The 19,983-nt window shown below is 52.2% G+C and overlaps 1 protein-coding gene across 1 annotated transcript in view; it reads left to right on the forward strand.

Annotated features, from left to right (window-relative positions):
• The window catches only part of NOX5 (NADPH oxidase 5), a 35,647-nt gene extending 18,706 nt beyond the window's left edge, over positions 1–16,941 (forward strand). Inside the window, exons 9-17 of the mRNA XM_049613813.1 lie at positions 1,052–1,184; positions 4,316–4,452; positions 6,490–6,681; positions 9,045–9,089; positions 9,490–9,614; positions 9,889–9,973; positions 10,643–10,742; positions 14,744–14,910; positions 15,937–16,941. Coding sequence (XP_049469770.1) covers positions 1,052–1,184; positions 4,316–4,452; positions 6,490–6,681; positions 9,045–9,089; positions 9,490–9,614; positions 9,889–9,973; positions 10,643–10,742; positions 14,744–14,910; positions 15,937–16,068 — 1,116 coding nt within the window. The 3' untranslated portion in view covers positions 16,069–16,941. The remainder of the gene's footprint in view (positions 1–1,051; positions 1,185–4,315; positions 4,453–6,489; positions 6,682–9,044; positions 9,090–9,489; positions 9,615–9,888; positions 9,974–10,642; positions 10,743–14,743; positions 14,911–15,936) is intronic.
• Positions 16,942–19,983: the final 3,042 nt, after the last annotated feature.

Here is a 19,983-nt window from a genome sequence, read left to right on the forward strand (position 1 = left end):
TAAGGAAGGGTACTCCTGGGAGAAGGAACAGGCTGAGCAAAGGCACCGGGTTGTGGTGGGGGTGCTGTCCTTGGGGACTATGGGTAATTTAGCACAGCTACAGCCAAGGTGCCAGGGAGAGGGGTAGGCAGGGCCTGGTGGAACGCCTGATCAGGGGGAGGGGGGTGGGGGTAGTAAGCCAGTTTATTTTCCAGCTAGATTTCTGCAGTGGCTCTGTGGAAGACGGTCCAGTGAGGACCATTTGGGGGCTGTTGCACAATATGCAGACGAGAGCTCATGAGGGCCTTGACCCTAAACAGGGGCAGTGGCTGTGGGATGAGAAAGGGGTGGCATATCACAGAAAGACTCAAGAGGTAACTGGCTGCATTTGGGGGTGGGGAGAGGAAGGAGCCTAGGACATCTCCTGGGTGTCTGAGTGACCGGGCCATTTATGGAGAAAGGGAAGGCAGTTCTGGGTGGCTCAGCTCTGGACAGCCTCCGCCGTGATTAGCTGCGGATCCCGTGGTTTCCTAGCTGGTGGCCTTGAGCAAACTCCTTAACCATTCTGAGCCTTCGCGTCTCATCTGTAAAGCGGAGAAAGAATGGCATCCGTCTCAGAGAACTGCCGTGAGGACCAGAGATGACACTTTTAAGTGCCTCGCACGGCTCTGGCACGCTGTGGGTGCCCAATAAACAGAAGCTGTTGTCCAGGGGGATATTGTTCTCCTGGGGGAGATGCCCATTAGTGGTTGGATGCCAGCCAAATACTACAGCAGTTGCAAGAAACGGGCTACAGCAGTCAGGGGGCTTCACCGAGAAAGGCCACTGCCAGCAGTGTTCACCCCATAAGAAGTGGGATCAAACCAGGATCAAACCCTACTGTCCCTTTCTCTGATCATCACCTACTGCCTGGCTGGCAGAGGTGCCGCAGGCCAAGCCCCACTCACAGGCCGGAGGGTCTCACGTCCAGGGCTGGCCTGGTGTGTGACGGAGGAGGATGACCTAGCCTCTGCCCTCTCGCCCGGAGGCCCCTGGGCCTGCTCGGATGACCCCAATCTTCCTCTCTTCCCAGGTCACCCATCTGCTCATCAAGCGGCCCCCTCTGTTCCACTATAGGCCGGGCGACTACCTGTATCTGAACGTCCCCACCATTGCGCGTTACGAGTGGCACCCGTTCACCATCAGCAGCGCGCCGGAGCAGAAAGGTACGCCAGCCCCGCTGCTCGCTCGGCAGGCATTTACCGAGTTCTGCCTGGTGCCAAGCGCGGGCTGGGAACTGGGAACCCGGACGTGAGCAAGGCCAGGGCCACAAAGTCGACCTCCAAAAGCTCCAGGAAGCTTACTAGACAGAGAAGGGGATGAGGGAGGAGACAGAGCAAAAGACGTAAGGAACAGCATGGAAAGCTGGGAACACAGGACAATTTAATGTAGTCGGCGCTACATCGGGGGTGGGGCGGGGAGGGAAGAAGGGAAGGACAGGGCGGGGAGGCAGGAGAGAGGGTCAGAGAAGAGGTGAAAGGCAGACAAGGTGGCTGGCAAAGCTGGCTAGAGCCTGGGTGGGGCCGAGGGGGACTCTGAATGGGGACGGTTGGTGCCAGCACTTGGGAGCCCGCAGGGGTCTGAGGCAGAGGAGGAGTAAACTCAGAGGAGCCAGGGAGTTCTCAAGGGCGCTGTGGCGGGAAGCCAGGCTTCCCCCATCTCTGTGGAGCCCCGAGGCAGCAGAATCCCTCCAATCCTTCTTCCCCATCCCTGGACCACTCCCATCTCTCTCTGGGTCACCAGCACACCCGTGGAACTGCTCAGCTGACCCTCCCTTCACCCAGTGGACCTCTGGCCTCCACCCATGTGGTAATTCAGGCAATGCCTTGCCTGACCCTTGCTCGGCTTCATGAGGGATGAAGGGTCCTGGTTGCCTGTTTCCTCTGACCCATCCCTATTAAAAACTTTAGTTCCATTTAGGATGCCTCCCAGCGCCGGCCCAACAGGACCCGTGGCCCAGCCCCCACAGTTCAGACCCAAGGCAAGGGTTCCTCATGTGAGGCTACGTACCACCTGCCCCGGAGTCACCTGAGTGGTGGCTTGGACGTACAACGGGGCAAAGGTGGGGGCGGAGGCAGGAGGGGGAAGGTTCTTTTCTTCCTATTTTTCTTTCCTGTTCTGTTTCTCCAAAAGAGATCTGCTCTCAGAAAATTCAAACCGTATAGGAATATGCACAGAAGAAAATTAAAATCCCTCAAACAATGCCATCCAGAGAAAGCCCTTGTCAGTCTTCTGGTGAACAGTCTTCCAGATCTGTCTTTATATACCCACGTGGTTCTATAGATGTGGAGATGGTTTTGCCTACACGGGGTCACATTCTTCACACTGTTTTGCAGCCCGCCTTTTCTCTGTGAGCAGTATGTCATAAAAGTCTTTGCATGTCAGTTCTTTAAAAAAAAAAAAAAAAACTTTCCAAGGGGCGCCTGGGTGGGCCAGTCGGTTGAGTGTCCGGTTTCAGCTCAGGTCATGATCTCACGGTTCGTGAGTTCAAGCCCTGCCTCGGGCTCTGGGCTGACAGCTCTGAGCCTGGAGCCTGCTTCGGATTCTGTGTCTCCCTCTCTCTCTACCTCTCCCTGGCTTGTGCTGTGTTTCTCTCTCTCTCAAAAATGAATAAACGTTAAAAAAATTTTCTAATAAATAAATAACCATTTTTAAAAATACAAAAAAAATAAATAAGAACTTCCCTTTGCATGGCTGCATAGTATTCCAGTATAGTGATACCAATTTTGATTAAAATGACCACATACACTAGATGGATGTGCCATTGACTTGGCCGATTCTCGAATGGGGTTTCTTCAGGGCGTTTGCTTGGAACCTGCCTGTCTCTCAGGCCCTGAGCCTCCTGTGGTGGGCTGAGTGAGTCCGTATGAGGGCTGGTACATACTCCGAGTTGGTTTACAGAGCTGGCTCACAGAAATCAGGAGTGGACTCAGGTCGGCAGTAGTAACTGATTGCATTCTCCCAGCGTTTAGGGAGGCCCCCCCCCAACATGCACTCACTGTGTGGGGCGCCTCAGAGTGTGTTGTGTAAACAAGGCACAGCCCAGCCCCCCTGGCACTTGTAGGGTCAAGGGAGAGGAAGCCTTGGAGAATTAACTGAACCTTAGCATCTTCTTCGATTGTGAATGCCCACAGCCAGCCACTGAAGCATTAACAATACCTGTGAGTCTTTCAAAATAAAAATCACAAGATTCTTTGAGATCGCATTGTCATGGTTGCCGGCACCTCGGGGTGTCCTTTATGCTCATCAACGACTTCAGGTTTCAGTGGCCACGCAATTCTGGCGGGACCTCATAGTTTACTGTGTTGGCAAAGAAGCAGACGTATTCTTCAATCACACATTGGGGGGGGGGGTGCTTGTTTTTTGTTTTTTTGGTTTTTTTGCAAACAAATACGTGCTGTTTCATTTGTGATTTCCATGTGTGTGACTTTGTGTATTTGAAAAACCCTGCTCTGAGAAGGAGTCTCTCTGTTGTATTCACAGGACTGCCAAGAGAGTCCATGGTTTAAAATGTTTTTTAAGTTTATTTCTTTATTTTGAGAGAGACAGAGAAAGTGCAAGCAAGAGAGAGAGGGAGAGAGAGAGAGAATCCAAAGCAGTCTCTGCAGGGTCAGCACAGAGCCCAATGTGGGGCTCAAACTCATGAACAGTGAGATCATGACCTGAGCTGAAATCAAATCGGATGCTTAACCCACTGAGCCACCCAGGCGCCCCCATGGTTTAAAGAAATTGTTTAAGGGGTAAGAATGCCTGAGCAGGAGATCTCTCGGGGTGGGGGGCTCCTTGTTCAAATGTTGTGGATTCTCTCTGGTACCCTTCAGCAGAGGGGTGGCCACCCACACCACCTTTCTGCCAGTCACCCCTCAGCAGAGAAGCTACATCCCAGGTACTAGGCACAATGAAAGCCATTGTTCATGCCACAGACTGAACACCTACTGTGTGCAGAGCCGTTGACAAGCACCTGGTTGAATGTGGGAGGGAGTGGTCGCCACCTTGGTGAGACCCTGACCTGATCAAGGAGGCAGGAGCTTCTAGCGTGCTCAGGGCCACTCTGACCCTGGTCTTGGCAAAGCAGACGGCTTAAGTTGACTTCATGGAGGAAGACTACAATATCTGCACCAGAGAGATGAGATTTCCAAGTCCCAGGGCTGGGACTGCTAGTTTGGGCCCTCGGAAGGACATTCAGTCTGGAGCTTGAGCAGTAGATGCCCAGCCCCAGTCCCTCAGGTGAGACGGGCCTGCTCCCTGCTGGAGGCCAGCGCTGACCCCCTCTCCCCCTGCCCTGTCTCTTGCTCAGACACCATCTGGCTACACGTCCGGTCCCAAGGGCAGTGGACAAACAGGCTGTATGAGTCCTTCAAGACATCAGACCCTGTGGACTCCAAACGGCTGTCAAGGAGTTTGAGGATGAGAAGGAGCCAGAGGAAGCCCCAGGTAGGTTGCTTCAGGGGAGGAAGGGTCCACTGTGGAGTCAAACCCAGTGGGGACCGAGTTGCTGATGTTCTCAATGGTGAACATCAATCATTGAGCAACGGCTGTATACACTGGCTGGACGGCAGCACAGGGGGCGAGGCAACTGTGGACAGTGTGATCCAACAGCCCAACCGCCCCAGGACCTCCCGAGCCCCAAGTCCTCTGTTAGAAGCCAGGTGGACAATGGAAAGAGAGGGGAGATTGAGATCGGAAAACCCCGCCTCCACATCCCTGCTCCAGCACCTTGTGACTGTACGGCCTTGTATGTCCCTTCGCTTACTCGAGCTTTAGCTTAACCATCAATGGACTAACTGCAGGTGGTTCCCATCCTTGGCCTCCCTTTCTCACGTGATGCTTTTTAAGGGCCAATGATGGAATGAATGCAGGGAAAGCACTGAGCTAACGGGACAGCACGGTCCACGTGGACCATTCACCATCAGCGTCAGCAGCATCAGCGGCAGCGCTGTTATCTTTTGAGCCCTGATGAACCCACGAAGCTGACAAGTTGCCAGTGTCTGGAACGAATACTGACTCGGGGAGGTTTTGGAGGAGGGCAGCGAGACGACAGTGAGAACGGACAAAGGAGGCTAAGGCGCCCGAACCCACACCTAGTAGGCTGTACGGCTCAGTTGGGAGACATGTTAATGTGGGGAAGCCCCTGCTGAAGGTCAAAGGAAAAGCAGCCCCGGGCCTGGCTCAGCCCTGTCGTGCCCCTGTGGAATTTAAACTCCGAGGGGAGAAAAACCAGGCGGAATCCTGCCAGGCCAGATCACAAACCCCTCTAGAAAGATGCCCAGAGCAAAGCTTTGGGAGATGAAAGGGTCAGTAGAAACAAGCAGAACGTTCTCTGTTCTTAATCAGGGGAAACTTCCTGAAGGAGGAAGCTGGCTTTGAACACCAGGAGAGTCACGCACACCAGGAATCTGTGGGTAGATACGTTAAAGACTGTGTTTCTTTAGGACCTTAAGGTACCACCGCCATAGAATAGATTGGCATAATCTTTCTGGCAGGCAGTCTGGCCACATGCGTCAACATTTTAAATATGTGTACCCACAGGCCCAGCCATTCCATTTGTAGGGATTTGTCCTAAAAAGCTAATTGGGTAGCTGCACAGGAAGTACATTAATCACCTTGTTCCTTCATTCATTTAGCAAATATTTATTGAGCACAGCACCTACTGTTTTCCAAGCACTATTCTAGATGCTGGAGATAAATCCGTAAGCAACAGTGATGCAGTGCCTGCTTCCCTTCCAGAGGGAGAGGTAGACAATAAACAAACAAAATACAGACATAATGTGTCAGGTGATAATACGTGCCATGAAGAAAAATAAATCAGGGTAAAGGGATAGAGATGGGAAAGATGTTATCTTCTATATGATGGTTGTTAATTAACACTAATGAGAAAATGGGGATGATCAAAATTGTCCAACACTAGGGATGTAGCTAAATAAATTACTGATCACCCTTATCACGGAATAGTAAGTTCCTTAAAAAAGATTATGTAAATGTATATGCATTAGCATGGAAAGCTAGTCAGGATGTAGTGAGTGGAAAAGGCAGGTTACAAAGCAATATGTTTCATTTATGTAAAAGAGAGAGAGAGAGTAAAAGTCTGGAAGGACATAGAAAAAAGTGTTTAGAGAAGTGATTCCACTTTATTCAGGGTACTTTTTCACCTTAATCTTTATAGTTCTGTAGCATGTGACTCTTTAAAAACTAACATGTATTGATTTCATGATTTAAATTTTTTTAAATATTTATTTTGAGAGAGAGAGAGAAAGAGCTTGAGCAGGGGAGGGGCAGAGAGAGAGGGCAAGAGAATCCCAAGCAGGCTCCACACTGTCAGCACAGAGCCTGACGTGGGGCTCGAACTCACGAACCCACGAGATCATGACCTGAGCCGAAATCAAGAGCTGGATGCTCAACCACCTGAGCCACCCAGGCACCCTAGTTTCATGATTTAAATAATAAAGCCATTTCCACTTCGAACCCAAACAGAGTTTTCAGTGCCAGCCCGTCCGGTCCGGAGCCGCGGTGCAGGGAGCTATGGCCTCCAGCAAGGATGTCACCGTGGAGCTGACATCCTACAGGCCCAGGGGGACTCCACAGCATGGAGACCCAGGCCCGGTGCCCACAGGGACAGAGGAATCGGCTCAGGCACAGCGGAGAACCACGTCTGAGTGGGGTCTGGTAAGGCTCAGGAAGCTGGGGCTGGAGGCGGGAGAGCCGGCCTTTGTGTCCCCAGGGGTGGTGGATCCATGGGACTCAGGAGAGAGAAGTCCTTAAGGGCAGCCACATGCATGAAGCTGTGCATATTATGTGGTGCTCCTGCAGCCAGGCATGTACACACTGCCTTCCTAACTTCTGCCGTGTTCGCTCCTCACTGGGAATATTTCCTACCTGGTCTCTCTCCTCACACCCCAACATGACTTTAAACTTAACTTGTATTAAAAAAAAAGGTTTTTTTGTAATGTTTATTTAGTTTTGAGGGAGAGAGAGACTGAGTGTGATCAGGGGAGGGGCAGAGAGAGGGAGACACAGAATCGGAAGCAGGTTCCAGGCTCTGAGCTATCAGCACAGAGCCCGACGCGGGGCTCGCACCCACAAGTGGCGAGATCATGACCTGAGCTGAAGTAGGACGCTTAACCGACTGAGCCACGCACGTGTCCCTATAAACTTACTTGCGTTTAAAAGGACGCTGTAGGGGCGCCTGGGTGGCTCAGTCGGTTAAGCGGCCGGCTTAGCTCAGGTCATGATCTTGCGGTCCGTGAGTTCGAGCCCCGCGTCGGGCTCTGTGCTGACAGCTCGGAGCCTGGAGCCTGCTTCCGATTCTGTGTCTCCCTCTCTCTGACCCTCCCCCGTTCATGCTCTGTCCTCTCTCTGTCTCAAAAATAAATAAACGTTAAAAAAAAAAATTTTTTTTTAAATAAATAAATAAAAGGACGCTGTAGATTGCTATCTTGAATGGTAAACTAGTTTCGTGTGCCATAATCAGAAGGTAACTCTCAAAGTAAAATCAAGGAGCGGCTGGGTGGCTCAGTCGGTTGAGCGTCCGACTTCATCTCAGGTATGATCTCACAGTTCGTGGGTTTGAGCCCTACATCGGGCTCTGCTGGAAGCCTGGAGCCTGCTTCGGATTCTGTGTCTCCCTCTCTCTGCCCCTTCCCCACTCACACTCTGTGTCTCTCTCAAAAAAACAAAAACATTAAGGGAAAAAAAAATTTAGGAAAAAAAAAAGTAAAATCAATAAAAGCCAATCTTAATCAATTCTGGCCAGATGTTCCTGCCTGCTGACGCCCTGAGCCTGAAGCCACACTCTGCTGCTCCTTCTCCTTCTCTCTCTCCTTCTCTCTCTTTCTCTCTCTCTCTCTCTCTCATGCTCTTTCTCTTTCTTGCTTTGGTACCAGAAAAAGAAAGAGGTGGGCTTGGTAAGCGTAGCACATTAAAGATTACTAACCGCGATGTGGGCTTTCTCCTTGCAATTGGAAGGTTTAAAGACCACGGAAAGGAGAGTCGCTCTCGTCCAGGGTACCTCCTACACAAGTAGTTCAAGTCTGACACCGTGGGGGACACAGCATTCAGTGGCCCCCGGACAAAGAAGCAGCAGGCTGTAGTGTGACGGGCACTGGACGGTCAGCAGGAGACCCAGGCTCTCCCCTGAGCTTGTTCCCACTCTTAGACTGGGCTCCTTTTCTGTCAAGTGAGGGATTGCTCTGGGTAATTGTGAAGGTCACTCCTAACGCTGCCCTCCAGCACCAGACAGGGAACTATCACAGGCCCCTATAGCCTGTTTTGGGGTGGGGGGGGTGGGGGTCCTGCTTCCTTCACCTTGTGGGAGGAAGTGCACCGACCTCCCAAATCCGGTCTCTCATGCGCTCAGGCCTGGAGGAATCAGGCAGAGCAGACAGAAGAGGCCTCCTCCTTGCCCTCAGTGGCTCCCATCAGCAAGCCCAGGACAGGGTCCCAAGGGCAGAGTGGAGCCATGAGCCAGGCCAGCCACTGGCTTTTCTGCCTGGCGAAGCCGGGCAGAACTTCAAGAAGGAGCGGCTACTTTAGATGAGCTGGACTCTGGAAGATGCATAGGAATTTGCCAGCTGGGGAAGAGGAAAGGGTGTTGTTCTCAGCTGAGGGAAAAGAATGGTCAAGGCCAGGGGGTGTGTTTGGGGACGTGAAAGGTATAGTAGTGGCTGGAGATAGGGGGAGGGAGGGAGTGTTCTCCAGTCACCCCCTGGAGCTGATTTGTATTGGATCACAAGAGCCAACTGTTAGATTTTCAGGAGCTTTGAGAGCCGGTTCTTAGACACAGTCATTATGGTGGCCGCCGTGATGGCAGTGTTTCTACCAGAAATCTCCAGACGGAGTCAGGAGCGTGTTGTTGTTTTCTTTTCCTGAAGAGCCGGTTTACCGGCACACTCCATGCTCCCTGCCATGCTTGGGACAGAAAAAGCAATTCCCCTTTTGTGAAGGTGCTCAGACTGGCAGAGGCCAGGACGCCTCTGAGGATTGCCTGACCCCTCCACTCCCAGAGACCCACAACTCTCTGCTCATCGTAGGTCTCCGAGATGTCCTCTGAGAACCATCTGTTTTGCAACATCAAGGTAGGAGGCTCCAGCAGGTGGACATGACCGAGAATCCCTGCCGCAACCAGAGAATATGAAGCCTCTGCCTGCAGGGAGGGCTTGCCGTGGCCCTGGGTACCCCAGTCCCTCAAGTCCCCAGGGCCTGACTTCCCGGTATCCAGAGAAGGGGATCGAACCCGTCCCCTTGCAGGTGCACACAGGGATGCTGGCTGGGTCCCACTCTCACCAGTTCTGCCTTCTAATATTCCAGGGCTCTCCCAGATTTGGGCTCCAGGCACTGCAGTGGGAGCCACTTAGATCTGGGCTCCAGCCCAGGAGGTGACTGCCTGCATATAAGAGGGAGATGCTGAAGCCTTGGGGTTCAGCTCTCCCCCATGCCTCCAGCCCTCCCCTCGAATGCCCTCCTGTTTGTTCACAGTGCTATATCGACGGCCCTTACGGAACCCCCACCCGCAGGATCTTTGCCTCTGAGCATGCGGTGCTCATCGGAGCAGGCATCGGCATCACCCCCTTCGCTTCCATCCTGCAGAGCATCATGTACAGGTGGGCGGGTGGGCTGCATCCCGGGACAGAGTCCAGAGACACTCTCCTCTCTCCTCTCTTCCCTCCCCCTTGCTCTTCCCTCCTCTCCTTTCACCCTTTTTTCTCTTTCCTCCCCTGCTCCCCCTCCCTCTCTCTTTTGGCTCTCATCCCTCCGCTTCCTCACAGGGTGGGCCCTGCCACCCCACCCTTTCCCCTGCCCCCTGCACTGTTCTTTGGGGTCCTGAGAAGTCTTATACTCACCCCAAATTCAAAATCCCTCATCACCTCCCCCCAGGCACCAGAAGAGGAAGCACATCTGCCCCAGCTGCCAGCACTCCTGGATGGACAACGTCCAGGATGAGGACATGAAGCTCCACAAGGTGAGCGCCACCTCCTCCAGGCAGGCCTCTGGGCCCTGTCTCCCGGAAACCTCCCTGAACCACAGTGGGCTCTCTGCTGCAGATGAGGGGAAAGGACAGATGGCTCTCTCCCCTGCTTGGATCCACTGGTCCCTATGGTGCCTCCTGAGCGTCTAGGCCTTCCCCTGTCACTTCTGAGAGGCATTGCGGGCCCTGAAGAAGGAATCCCACTAAAGACCTGGGAGCCCGAAAGTCAGGCACCTGGGATCCAGTTATACCCATGATGTGTTTACCATTGCCTGGTGGTGGTTTTAAAAATGAAAACGTTTGCCTTTGAAAATAAATTATTTTCTATAGACCACTGAAAAGAGTTTCTAAAAAATAATTAACTAATGTTCTGTTGGCTTCTTCCTAAGCTTCCTATTTCAGAACCCTGCTTGCTATAAACAAATAGATCATTACAGAAAACCCCGAGCCGGCAGTCAGGAACCTGGGTCCTGATCCCACGCTGCCCTGTGACCTGGGCAAGGTTCCTACCTCTGCAAGCCTCAGTTTCCCCCTCCATTAAATGGGGGTGATAATGTGTGCCCTGCTGACCCCCAGGTGGTCGTCCCGCGGTGGGGACCACAGGTGTGAGCGTGCTGTGAGCAAGGCAGCACCAGCTCTGAGCAGAAGGGCCCCTCCCCCTAGGTGGACTTCATCTGGATCAATCGAGACCAGCGGTCTTTCGAGTGGTTTGTGAGCCTGCTGACCAAACTGGAGCTGGACCAGGCCGAGGAGACACGAGAGGGTAGGAGAAGGACGGGGCTGAGGAGCGTGGCAGCAGGGTGGCGGTTCAGGCTCAGGGTCTATTTAAGAGGGTGTCTAGATAATTCCATTTCTATGCAAAATGTGGGAGAAAGAGGATGACTTTCCCCCCCCCCGACTAAAATTTAACATTTGTGAAACCAAAAAAAGAGGAGAAAAATGTATTCATAATCCCATCAGGCTATGCACACGGTCTTTAAAAAAAGGACCTCCTGGGGCACCTGGGTGGCTCAGTCCTTAAGCGTCCGACTTTGGCTCAGGTCATGATCTCATGGTTCGGGGGTTCAAGCTCAGAGCCTGGAGCCTGCTTCAGATTCTGTGTCTCCCTCTCCCTGCCCCTCCCCCACTCGCGTTCTGTCTGTCTCTCTCAAAAATAAACATTAAAAAAATATATTTAGAGAAATTTAAAAAGGACCCCCTGATATATTTTCTTACATTTTTTAAAGATGTATATTTGTATGTTTGTTTGTTTATTTTGAGAAAAAGAGAGCATGAACGGGGTAGGGGCAGAGAGAGAGGGAGAGAAAGAAAATCCCAAGCAGGCTCCGCACTGTCAGTGCAAAGCCTGACATGGGGCTCAAACTGATGAACGGTGAGATCATGACCTGAGCCGAAGTCAGAAGCTTAACCGACTGAGCCACCCGGGCGCCCCATCCAACATAAATTTTTAATGTACATAATCTGCTGGTAGAGATGCACAGGTAAATAAGCATAGGCGTTGATTGAGGGTGAATGCTCACTCTTTTTCCTGACGAGGTGGTAATCAAAAAGTGCGGGGAATGGTCTGAACACCTTAACGTGTATGAATTATTTTACTGTCTGGTCCCTTCTTTTACACTTTCGTCAAAAATGAATGTTTCGAATGTCCCCCTCCAGCCCTGCGGTCTCCGTCCACCAACCCCTAAGTGTTGCTGCCTATGTGTTGTGCTAAGCCAGCGCTTAGCCTATACAATAACATGCTTCTCTGGGTTCCATCACAGTCTTTACGGAACATCTTTACGGAAGTTGCGCTGCGTTTTAAAGTTAATCTGTTAGAATCGTTTGGTTTCGTTTTCCTTGTGGAATAGCTAACATGAGGAGGAATACCTTTAGATATGTTTCTAACTTTAGAGAACTGGTGGGTTTTTCTTACACTGGTTGAGGTCAGATTTTATTTGGCTGTTTAATTATCCTAAAGCTGCCATGAGTGAATTCAAATTCCTATGAAAAACAGTTTATAAGTTCAAGTACTCAGATGCAGTTTTCTATAAGAAATGTTTAAACAGACGACGCTTACTACAACAAATATTCAAAGCCATAAAGCACAAGTCAACAGTGTTTGCCATGGAATCGGCAAACTTTAGAATGTTACAGTAAAGCTCTTTGCTCTTTCTTGTAAATAACAATTATAGCAAATATTTATAGAGCCTCGACTTTGCTCTAAATGCTTTTATGTATATTAATTCATTAGAAACTCACTTTTATGATGATGAGCTAGGGGGAAAGTTTAGATTTCATTTAAGTTTCCTGGTTACTGGTATATAAATATTTGCCGTTTGCTTCTTCGTAATCTGTATAAACAAAGGGTAACAGCCAACCTGGTGCTTTGCGTTCTCGAAGCCCCTTGAGTCAACAACTTTATTACCTCACATTTCTTCCAAGGCTTCTCATTAACGGCAGCTGAAGCCCGCGACTTCTGATTTCGTCTTTAATTATTTACCAAGGTTTGAGTCCTAGAATTTGTGGTTCATCGTGTTCAGTTTCTGTAGCTTCGGCTTCGGACATTCTGTTTGGGTTTAATTTTTATTCTATCCTGTAATCGCTGTAGAAACCTGACCATGGTATTGCCTTGCTTACGTTTCTCATGTGAAAAACAAACAAACAAAAAAAACATGGATACAACTAGCGCCTACCCCATAGGGCTGCTGGGAGGATAAAAAAGGGAAACTCGGGCCAAGCTGGCTATGTGCATACGTGACATCCCTCATGACCTTGTAACCTGAGACCACTTAATCAGACTGCGCGTTTGTACGTTACCAGATATGGGAGACAAAGAAGTGGCAAGTACATAAAAAACCACGCCACGTGGCATTCGGGGCTCAGGTGCAAACCCAAGTGAGCTGTGCCGGCACGAGTAAAGTTACCTCCTGGAAAGAAAAGCCTCAGCGTCACCGCTAACAGTAGCAGTATATATGGCTGTATAATGAATGGCTGTATAATGAATGATCCAGTTAACGGTTTGCCGTGCTTCGGCTACTAGACACTATATTTATTCCTGATGCTCCACTATATATATATATATATATATATATATATATATATATGTATATATGTATATATATGTATATATATGTATATATATGTATATGTGTATGTATATATGTATATATGTATATATATACATAAAGCTGCAATTAATATGTATGTGCACATAGTTCAAGTCTTTCCTTAAGAGAGTGTCCCAGAAACGGACTGACTGTCTCCCACACGACTGTTTGGAGAGGATGAAAACCATGTCAGGTCATTCTCCAGAGCCCCTTCTTCTCCCTCCCACTGTGGTGTCGCTCCCCCTTACCCCTCGCAGGGGGATGGGGAGTCTCAGGGAGGAGGGAAGAAGGGTCGGGGCTGTCTCAGATGAGCGTCCCCTACGGTACATCTTCTTCCCTCCCACACCACCCAGCCCTACTCAACTGGAGTGATATGTGAAATAAAATGTGGAATCTCTCCTAGGGCCATTTGCATTTTAACAGTGACTGAGACCTTGAGCCAAAGGAAAAGCAGGCTAATGGTATATCTCGCAGGACTGTAGAGAGCCAGCTGGCATGGCGTGAATCCTTTAGTCTTGGGAGAGAAGGATGAAGTGATCATCAGCTTGTGGACCCAGCGTCCTAAATCGGGGCCTGTCATTAGCTTGGACTAACGTACAGGTGGAAGGCATCATTCGCCAGCCTTTTCCCCATCGTGGCACTCTTGGGAAATGAGAACATTTGAATGCCATGTCGGGGGAAACGGAGGAAGGTGCTTGAGCCCAGAGGTGCCCACCAGGGAGCTCCAGTTGCCCTGAGAGCTCAAGGGATCGGTGTCTCAGCAAACCTGTCCTGTTGCAGGCACTGAGCTGTGTGCACCCACCAGTGTCCAGGCAGGTCCAGGCCAAACTCTGCCCTGTCCCTCCTGTCCTCTGGCTCCCCTTTCTGGGGTGCTGTTCTCATCCCATCATGCCCTGCTCCAACACCCACTCCCTTCCCCCTTTTGCTGGCTGGGAATTCAAGCCCCTTCACGTTCTGGTCTCAGTGGGTGTCCAGGCCCATCTCGCGTTTGCTCCCATTCAAGGATCCTGTGTTCCAGGCAGGCAGTCACATCATGCCCCACAAACACCACATCTGTTGGGGCCTCTCATCCTCGGCTCACCTGGTCCCCCTTCTTAGGATGCCCTCTATTCATCCCCTCCCCCCACCTTGGAATCTTGGTCCTCTCTCAAGACCTATCCCAGCACCCCCCCCTCCCCGCCCAACCCTCTCAGGAAGCGGCTCAGTCTGCCCCATCCATTTCCTGTAGACCAATAGCATTTGCCACTCATATAACCCTTGACCTTTTGTTCTCAGTTACATTTCCAGGTGTGCCTGGCCTGTGTCCCCAAGCAGACTGAGCAGACACCATGAGGCAGGAAAGGGCATGAGCTCAGAGCCCAAGGACTGCTGTGCTGTGCTGTCCTGGGATTCATTTCCCTGTCTATTCCTGGGGTGGCTGTGGGGCACACATCAGAGAGTGGATGGACAGTCACTCGTGTATGCCATGCACAGAGTAGGCTCCACTCTAGCAGTGGACCACCTTTCCTTTCTAAAGCGCTGGTCCCTTGGAGGTCACGGGCGAGCGCAGTGGGCTGAAGGTGTGAGTTCAGAGCACTCTTGGTCTCTATCCAAGCCCCAGGACTAGGGGCTGGCGTCCTACCCTGTCCTCATCACGGGCACGAGCTCCTCAGTGCCACCTTCTCCCCCCGCCACACAGGCCCCTTCCTGGAGCTGCATATGTACATGACCTCTGCACTGGGCAAGAATGACATGAAGGCCATTGGCCTGCAGATGGCCCTCGACCTCCTGGCCAAGAAGGAGAAGAAGGACTCCATCACGGGCCTCCAGACACGCACCCAGCCTGGGCGGCCTGACTGGAGGAAGGTAAAGGCCAGCGAGGGCCCCACAGCCTGCAGGGCCCAGTGGGGCTGAGAGCCTAAGACAGTGGCTGGGAGATTAGGGCCGGGAAGCTAGGGACCAAGCATGAGGCCAGCATTCAGAGTCCAACTGGGATCCCAGAGCCAGAAAGGGAGGCAGGGGACCTACGTTCTGGTGCCATCACTAGCTTACCTTGTCGTATTATTGGCCTCACTTACCCCATCTGTTCAGAGACGTTAGCCTATATGACCTCCTAGGCCTCCCCCAGCCCTAACTCCCTATGAAGGGAGGCTCAGAAGGCCTGAGAAGACAAGGGTCTTGGGGAAGTAGCACCATGTCTTCTTATTGTTTCTGGTACAAATGGAAAAGACTGAGACCCAAAGGCACAGAAATTTACAGTCTTTCTATTTGATTTCTCAGATTGGTTTTCAGATCATTTTTCCTGCTGAGTACTTCCCAATCAGGTGCAGAGTTTGCATGAGGTGCCAGAAGGGACTGCTTTTCAAAGTACTGGAGACAATTGTCCCCAGTGAGGGAGCAGGACGCTGCCGGTGCTTGGCCACCAAAGAGGACTTTCAGCAGTGGCCTCCTTAAGCAGAATGTGGGGTGGGGAAGGGTCCTCACTGGGGGAAAAGCTGGACTTTAAGAAAGAGACATGTCAATGGAGGCATGTGACCAGGGGAGGACTAGTGTGAGGTCTGAGCAGTCGGGGTTCAGCGTGCTCTGGGGTTGCCCTCCAGCCCTGCAGTCTCCCCACAGGCACGCTCTGGGAGTGGAAGAACTGGGCCGTTCCGGCCCAGCCCCTTCCTGGGGTCTGGGTCAGGCTGGGGGGTGAGCCAATGGCCCCCAAATTAATGGCTGCACGTTGGACTCTGCTCTGAAGCCATGTGGCTGTGCCTTGGATTTCCTCGTGGGGACAGAAGGCCATCCCGCCCCCCCCCCATTATGTTGTCAGCTCCAGGTGGGTGGGTACCTGAGCAGGTCCACAGGCCTACTCCCCCTCCCTCTCTCCTAACCCCGTGTGGGCTCCAGGTGTTCCAGAAAGTGGCTGCTGAGAAGAAGGGCAAGGTGCAGGTCTTCTTCTGTGGCTCCCCAGCTCTGGCCAAGGTGCTCAAGGGCCATTGTGAGCACTTCGGCTTCAGATTCTTCCAAGAGAACTTCTAGCCTCACCTCTGCCAAACCCACCCCGCCAGCCGATTTGATCACATTGCTTCTGTGCCCCGCAGGGGCCAGCCTCAGAGGGCCTGCCTAGTCCTGCTCCACACCCGGCACAGGAGGGCCCAGGGGCAGATGGACTTCCTTCAGGACCCAGGGGACAGGGCAGTGGCCTGCGCGGGGGCCGCTGTGCATTCTGGGATTGCTGAGAAACTGATCAGACCCAAGGCGCCGCGGAGGGGGGTGCAGAGGGCGCTTGCCAGGCGACTGCTCCTCCCAAAGTCCTCGGAGGAAGCCTTCCCCTACAACAGTGGTCCCAGACCTGCCTAATCAGCACAGTCATTCAGGATTCTATCCCAGCATTTTCTTATGAAAATTTTCAAACATACACACAGCTAAACGGATCGTACAGTGAACGGGGCTACCCACTTGCTGGGTTCCTCCGTTAACATGCCGCTGTATTTGCTTTACTGCATATTATCCGTCTGCCCCGTTCTGTCTCCACCCATTGATGCATCTTGTCTTTCGGATGCACTTCAAAGCACGCTTTGCTGCTCAGAGGAGCTTTCTTTCCATGCAGACTCCTGGGCCCCACTCCCAGAAATTCTGATTGCGAAGTTCTGGGGATGAGACCTGGAAGGCATATTTTATTACAAATCCATTCATTCCCTTAGGAAGAGATAAGCAGCTTATTTCCACTTCTCTCTAGGTCACTGTCTCCCCATCTGTGTCCCTTTGCCGTCCCCCGCCTTTCTCTCCCTGCCTCTCTCTACCTCTCCTCTGCGTGCGTCCCTCCGTGCCCTTCCCTTGTTCCACATGTCAGTTTCTCCCTTCTCTCCATGCATGGAGTCATTAGAGAAATAGGAAGGTGACAGTCTGGGGGGGGGGGGGGGGGGACATGGCAAGGCTGTGTGCCTGGACACTGGGTGGGTGGCTCCCAGAAGCTCAGTTCAGACATGGCCCAATGGTGTAGCCCTGGGAACCCCTCTGAGTCGGATTCTTCATCTGAAAAATGGCGCTCCCGGTCACAGTTGCTGTGAGAGTAAGAGGAGACATCACCATCCGTGCCGTCTGTACTCAGGACACGTGTCTTCCCTCCCTGCCCGTCTCTTTATCTCGGCATCTTCTCGTGGCCCCTTCTGTCACTGTGTGGCCAGAGTACCTGGCAGAAACAACAAATGCCAAAGTTCTCCTAGAAGACACTTTGTGGAAGGGAGGCCCTGGGCTGAGGGCAAGGGAGGGTGGGCTGGCCTCACCCCCTCGGATCTGAGCTGTTTTCTGCCTGCCCCGCACAGCAAGCCCCCCCGTGAACCCCACAGTTCCTGGGAGTCCTCCATGTTGCGGCCTGCCCTTCTAGTTCTCTCCCTTCCATGACAGCCTAAAACCCTCCTCCCCAAAGCTGCCTTCCAGGGGTCCGGCACGTTCCCATGGAAAGTGCTTTTCTTTCGTGTGGGTCGGAAGACCCCGAGGGAGAACAGGTAAAGGAGCTGGGTGACACCCGTGACGATGACACCCCTTATAAAGGTCTGGGCATCCAGGGAGGGAGCTGGGACACAGGCAAGGGGAGGGGGTGTGCAGCAGCTGAGGGGAGAGGACGATGGAGGCATCACGTGGGTGACAAGGAAACAAAGCGGGTGGGAAAAGTTCTCTTCACAAAGCAGCCACGAGAGAAGGGGATGGTGGCTGAAGGAGTTGAAGGGCCCACTGGGGGAGAGGGCAGTATGCTCCGTGAGGACTGAGGCAGACGGGAGGTGAGGGGCATGACCCCGGAAGCAGGAGGCAGGAGGCGCAAGAGGAAGAGGAGGAGAGGAGGAGGGACCAAGCACCTGCAGGGAAGGAAGGCAACCGCATTGGGAGGGAAGGTGGGGAGGAGGGGAGCCTCACTGAGCCCCTCTCTGGCTGGGAGCCCGTACAGCTGGGAGACCTGGTGTTGGGGGCCCCTCCACATGTGGCCAGGTTTAATTTCCAACACGCTTGGGGTACACACGCAGCTCACACGGAGAAACTCCGATCTGGAGGAGTTGTGTTATCTCACTGAGATGGCAGAGTCTTGGAACCCATTTCCCCCTGCTGGTTTAGGGTTTCCCCCCCCAAGTTTCATCAAACTTGCGAAGGCTTGGGTGGGAAACAGGCACTATCTGGAGTTAGAAGTTAGAAGAGGGTGTCCTGACTTAGGGCTGGGGGATGCAATAAGAATGGACCAAAGTCATTTGGAAAATTGGCAGAGCAGAGTCTATTTAGCATGGGACTTTCCCTTCTCCACTCCTCCATACAAACAGCCAACTGTCCTTTTAGAATTTTCTCTCACGCAGAGGGTGGGGAGCGGGTGGAGGAACTTGCATATAGATTCTAAAATCCAGTAAGGAACTTGCATATAGATTCTAAAATCCAGTAATGACCTGCCACGTGGAGTCCTAAGACTTTCTCTGCAGACATACTCCCGTCACCCACTGGAGGGCGCTGCAGAATCAGAGATCGCGGAGGTTTTGTTTGCCGGGAAGGAGACCGGTTCCGGAGTGGCAGTGAATCAAAGGCCGGGGGAGGCTGCGCCCCACCCCGAAGCTCGGGCTCCAGTCTTCAGACCCAGACTTGGGCAGTTCTGTGAAGTCAGGAGAATTCAGTTTCAGGATCAGAGTTCCCCTAGCTGCCAGCCCCTAACCCCAACACTCGAATGCATACACAGACCCTCCTTCCCCTGCCACACCCCCCACGTAGCGCTCCCTTCCTGGTCCTTGCTGTCCAGGTTCTGGGCTTCCCACTTTTCCATCTGTAAGTGGAGACAGCCTGTAGGCGCTGAGGCTCTGCCACCTTCTATCACTGTAGGTGGCGGGATCGATGGGTAGCGTGTCCATCTGGATGTTGCCGGACGTCCAGATGGGGGCCATCCTGCTATCAACAAGAAACGAATGTGTCCATATGGCTGGCTGACTGTTCTCCATAGACACATCTGGGTCTCAGAGGGCTAAGACAGACACACACAAAGAGAACAGAGGGAACACAGGCGAACTGCGGTAAAGGGCGGATTATATATAGGTGTGTGCTGTCCTCCTCCATCAACCTGTGAGCTCCCCAAGGTCAGGCCTGTGGCCCCAGAATCTAGCACAGAGGGAGGGGCAAAAGGCCTACCCCGCATGTCAGCTCCCACAAGGCCAAGGGCTTACTGAACTGGGATTATCCTTGGGAAGAAGGGTCCTCTGCATATAACTGTCATTTGTAGTCTGGGAAACAAAAGCCCACTGAATGAATCACTGTGTCAGGCTCCACGAGGCCACTCTGCACTGAGGACAGCTCTGACAGAGACGGCAGGCGTTTGTGAAGCGATTAGACAGGCCCACCCGGACGAGAGGCACAAGTGCAGTCTGTTAATACACCGAGAGCCAACAGGCGCTCACGGGAGGGGACGGTGACACGGGCAATATTGAGAGGTGTCACCAGCCTTGCACACAAAGTCAAGATTAGGGAGGGATTAGAGACACCAGGAGAGACTGGCTTTGGGCAAACAGCTTGGAGATGTGCAGTGAAAGGGCCTCCGCCCACCACAGTCAGGACATTGGTTTCCACATTTGCCTCTGTCCCAGTCGGCTGTGTGACCTTGGATAAGCCCTGTGACCTCTCTGAGCTGTCACTTCCTCGTCTATAAAATGGACACAGTAAGGATGAATATATTTTTAAAAATTATTTTGAGAGAGAGAGAGCTGGAGCAGGGGAGAAGGGCAGAGGGAGAGAGAGAATCTCAAGCAGGCTTCAGACTCAGCGCTGAGCCCGACATGGGGCTAAGCCCATGACCCTGGGGTCATGATTTTGACCTGAGCCAAAATCAAGAGTCAGACGCTCAGCTGCCTGAGCCACCTAGGCACCCCAGAATGAATGTGAATATTTTTAAATACTGGTGTATACATAAAATATATTTCTTTAAAAGATGCA

This window comes from Panthera uncia (genome assembly GCF_023721935.1).
Source record: "Panthera uncia isolate 11264 chromosome B3 unlocalized genomic scaffold, Puncia_PCG_1.0 HiC_scaffold_1, whole genome shotgun sequence".
NCBI lineage: Eukaryota > Metazoa > Chordata > Mammalia > Carnivora > Felidae > Panthera > Panthera uncia.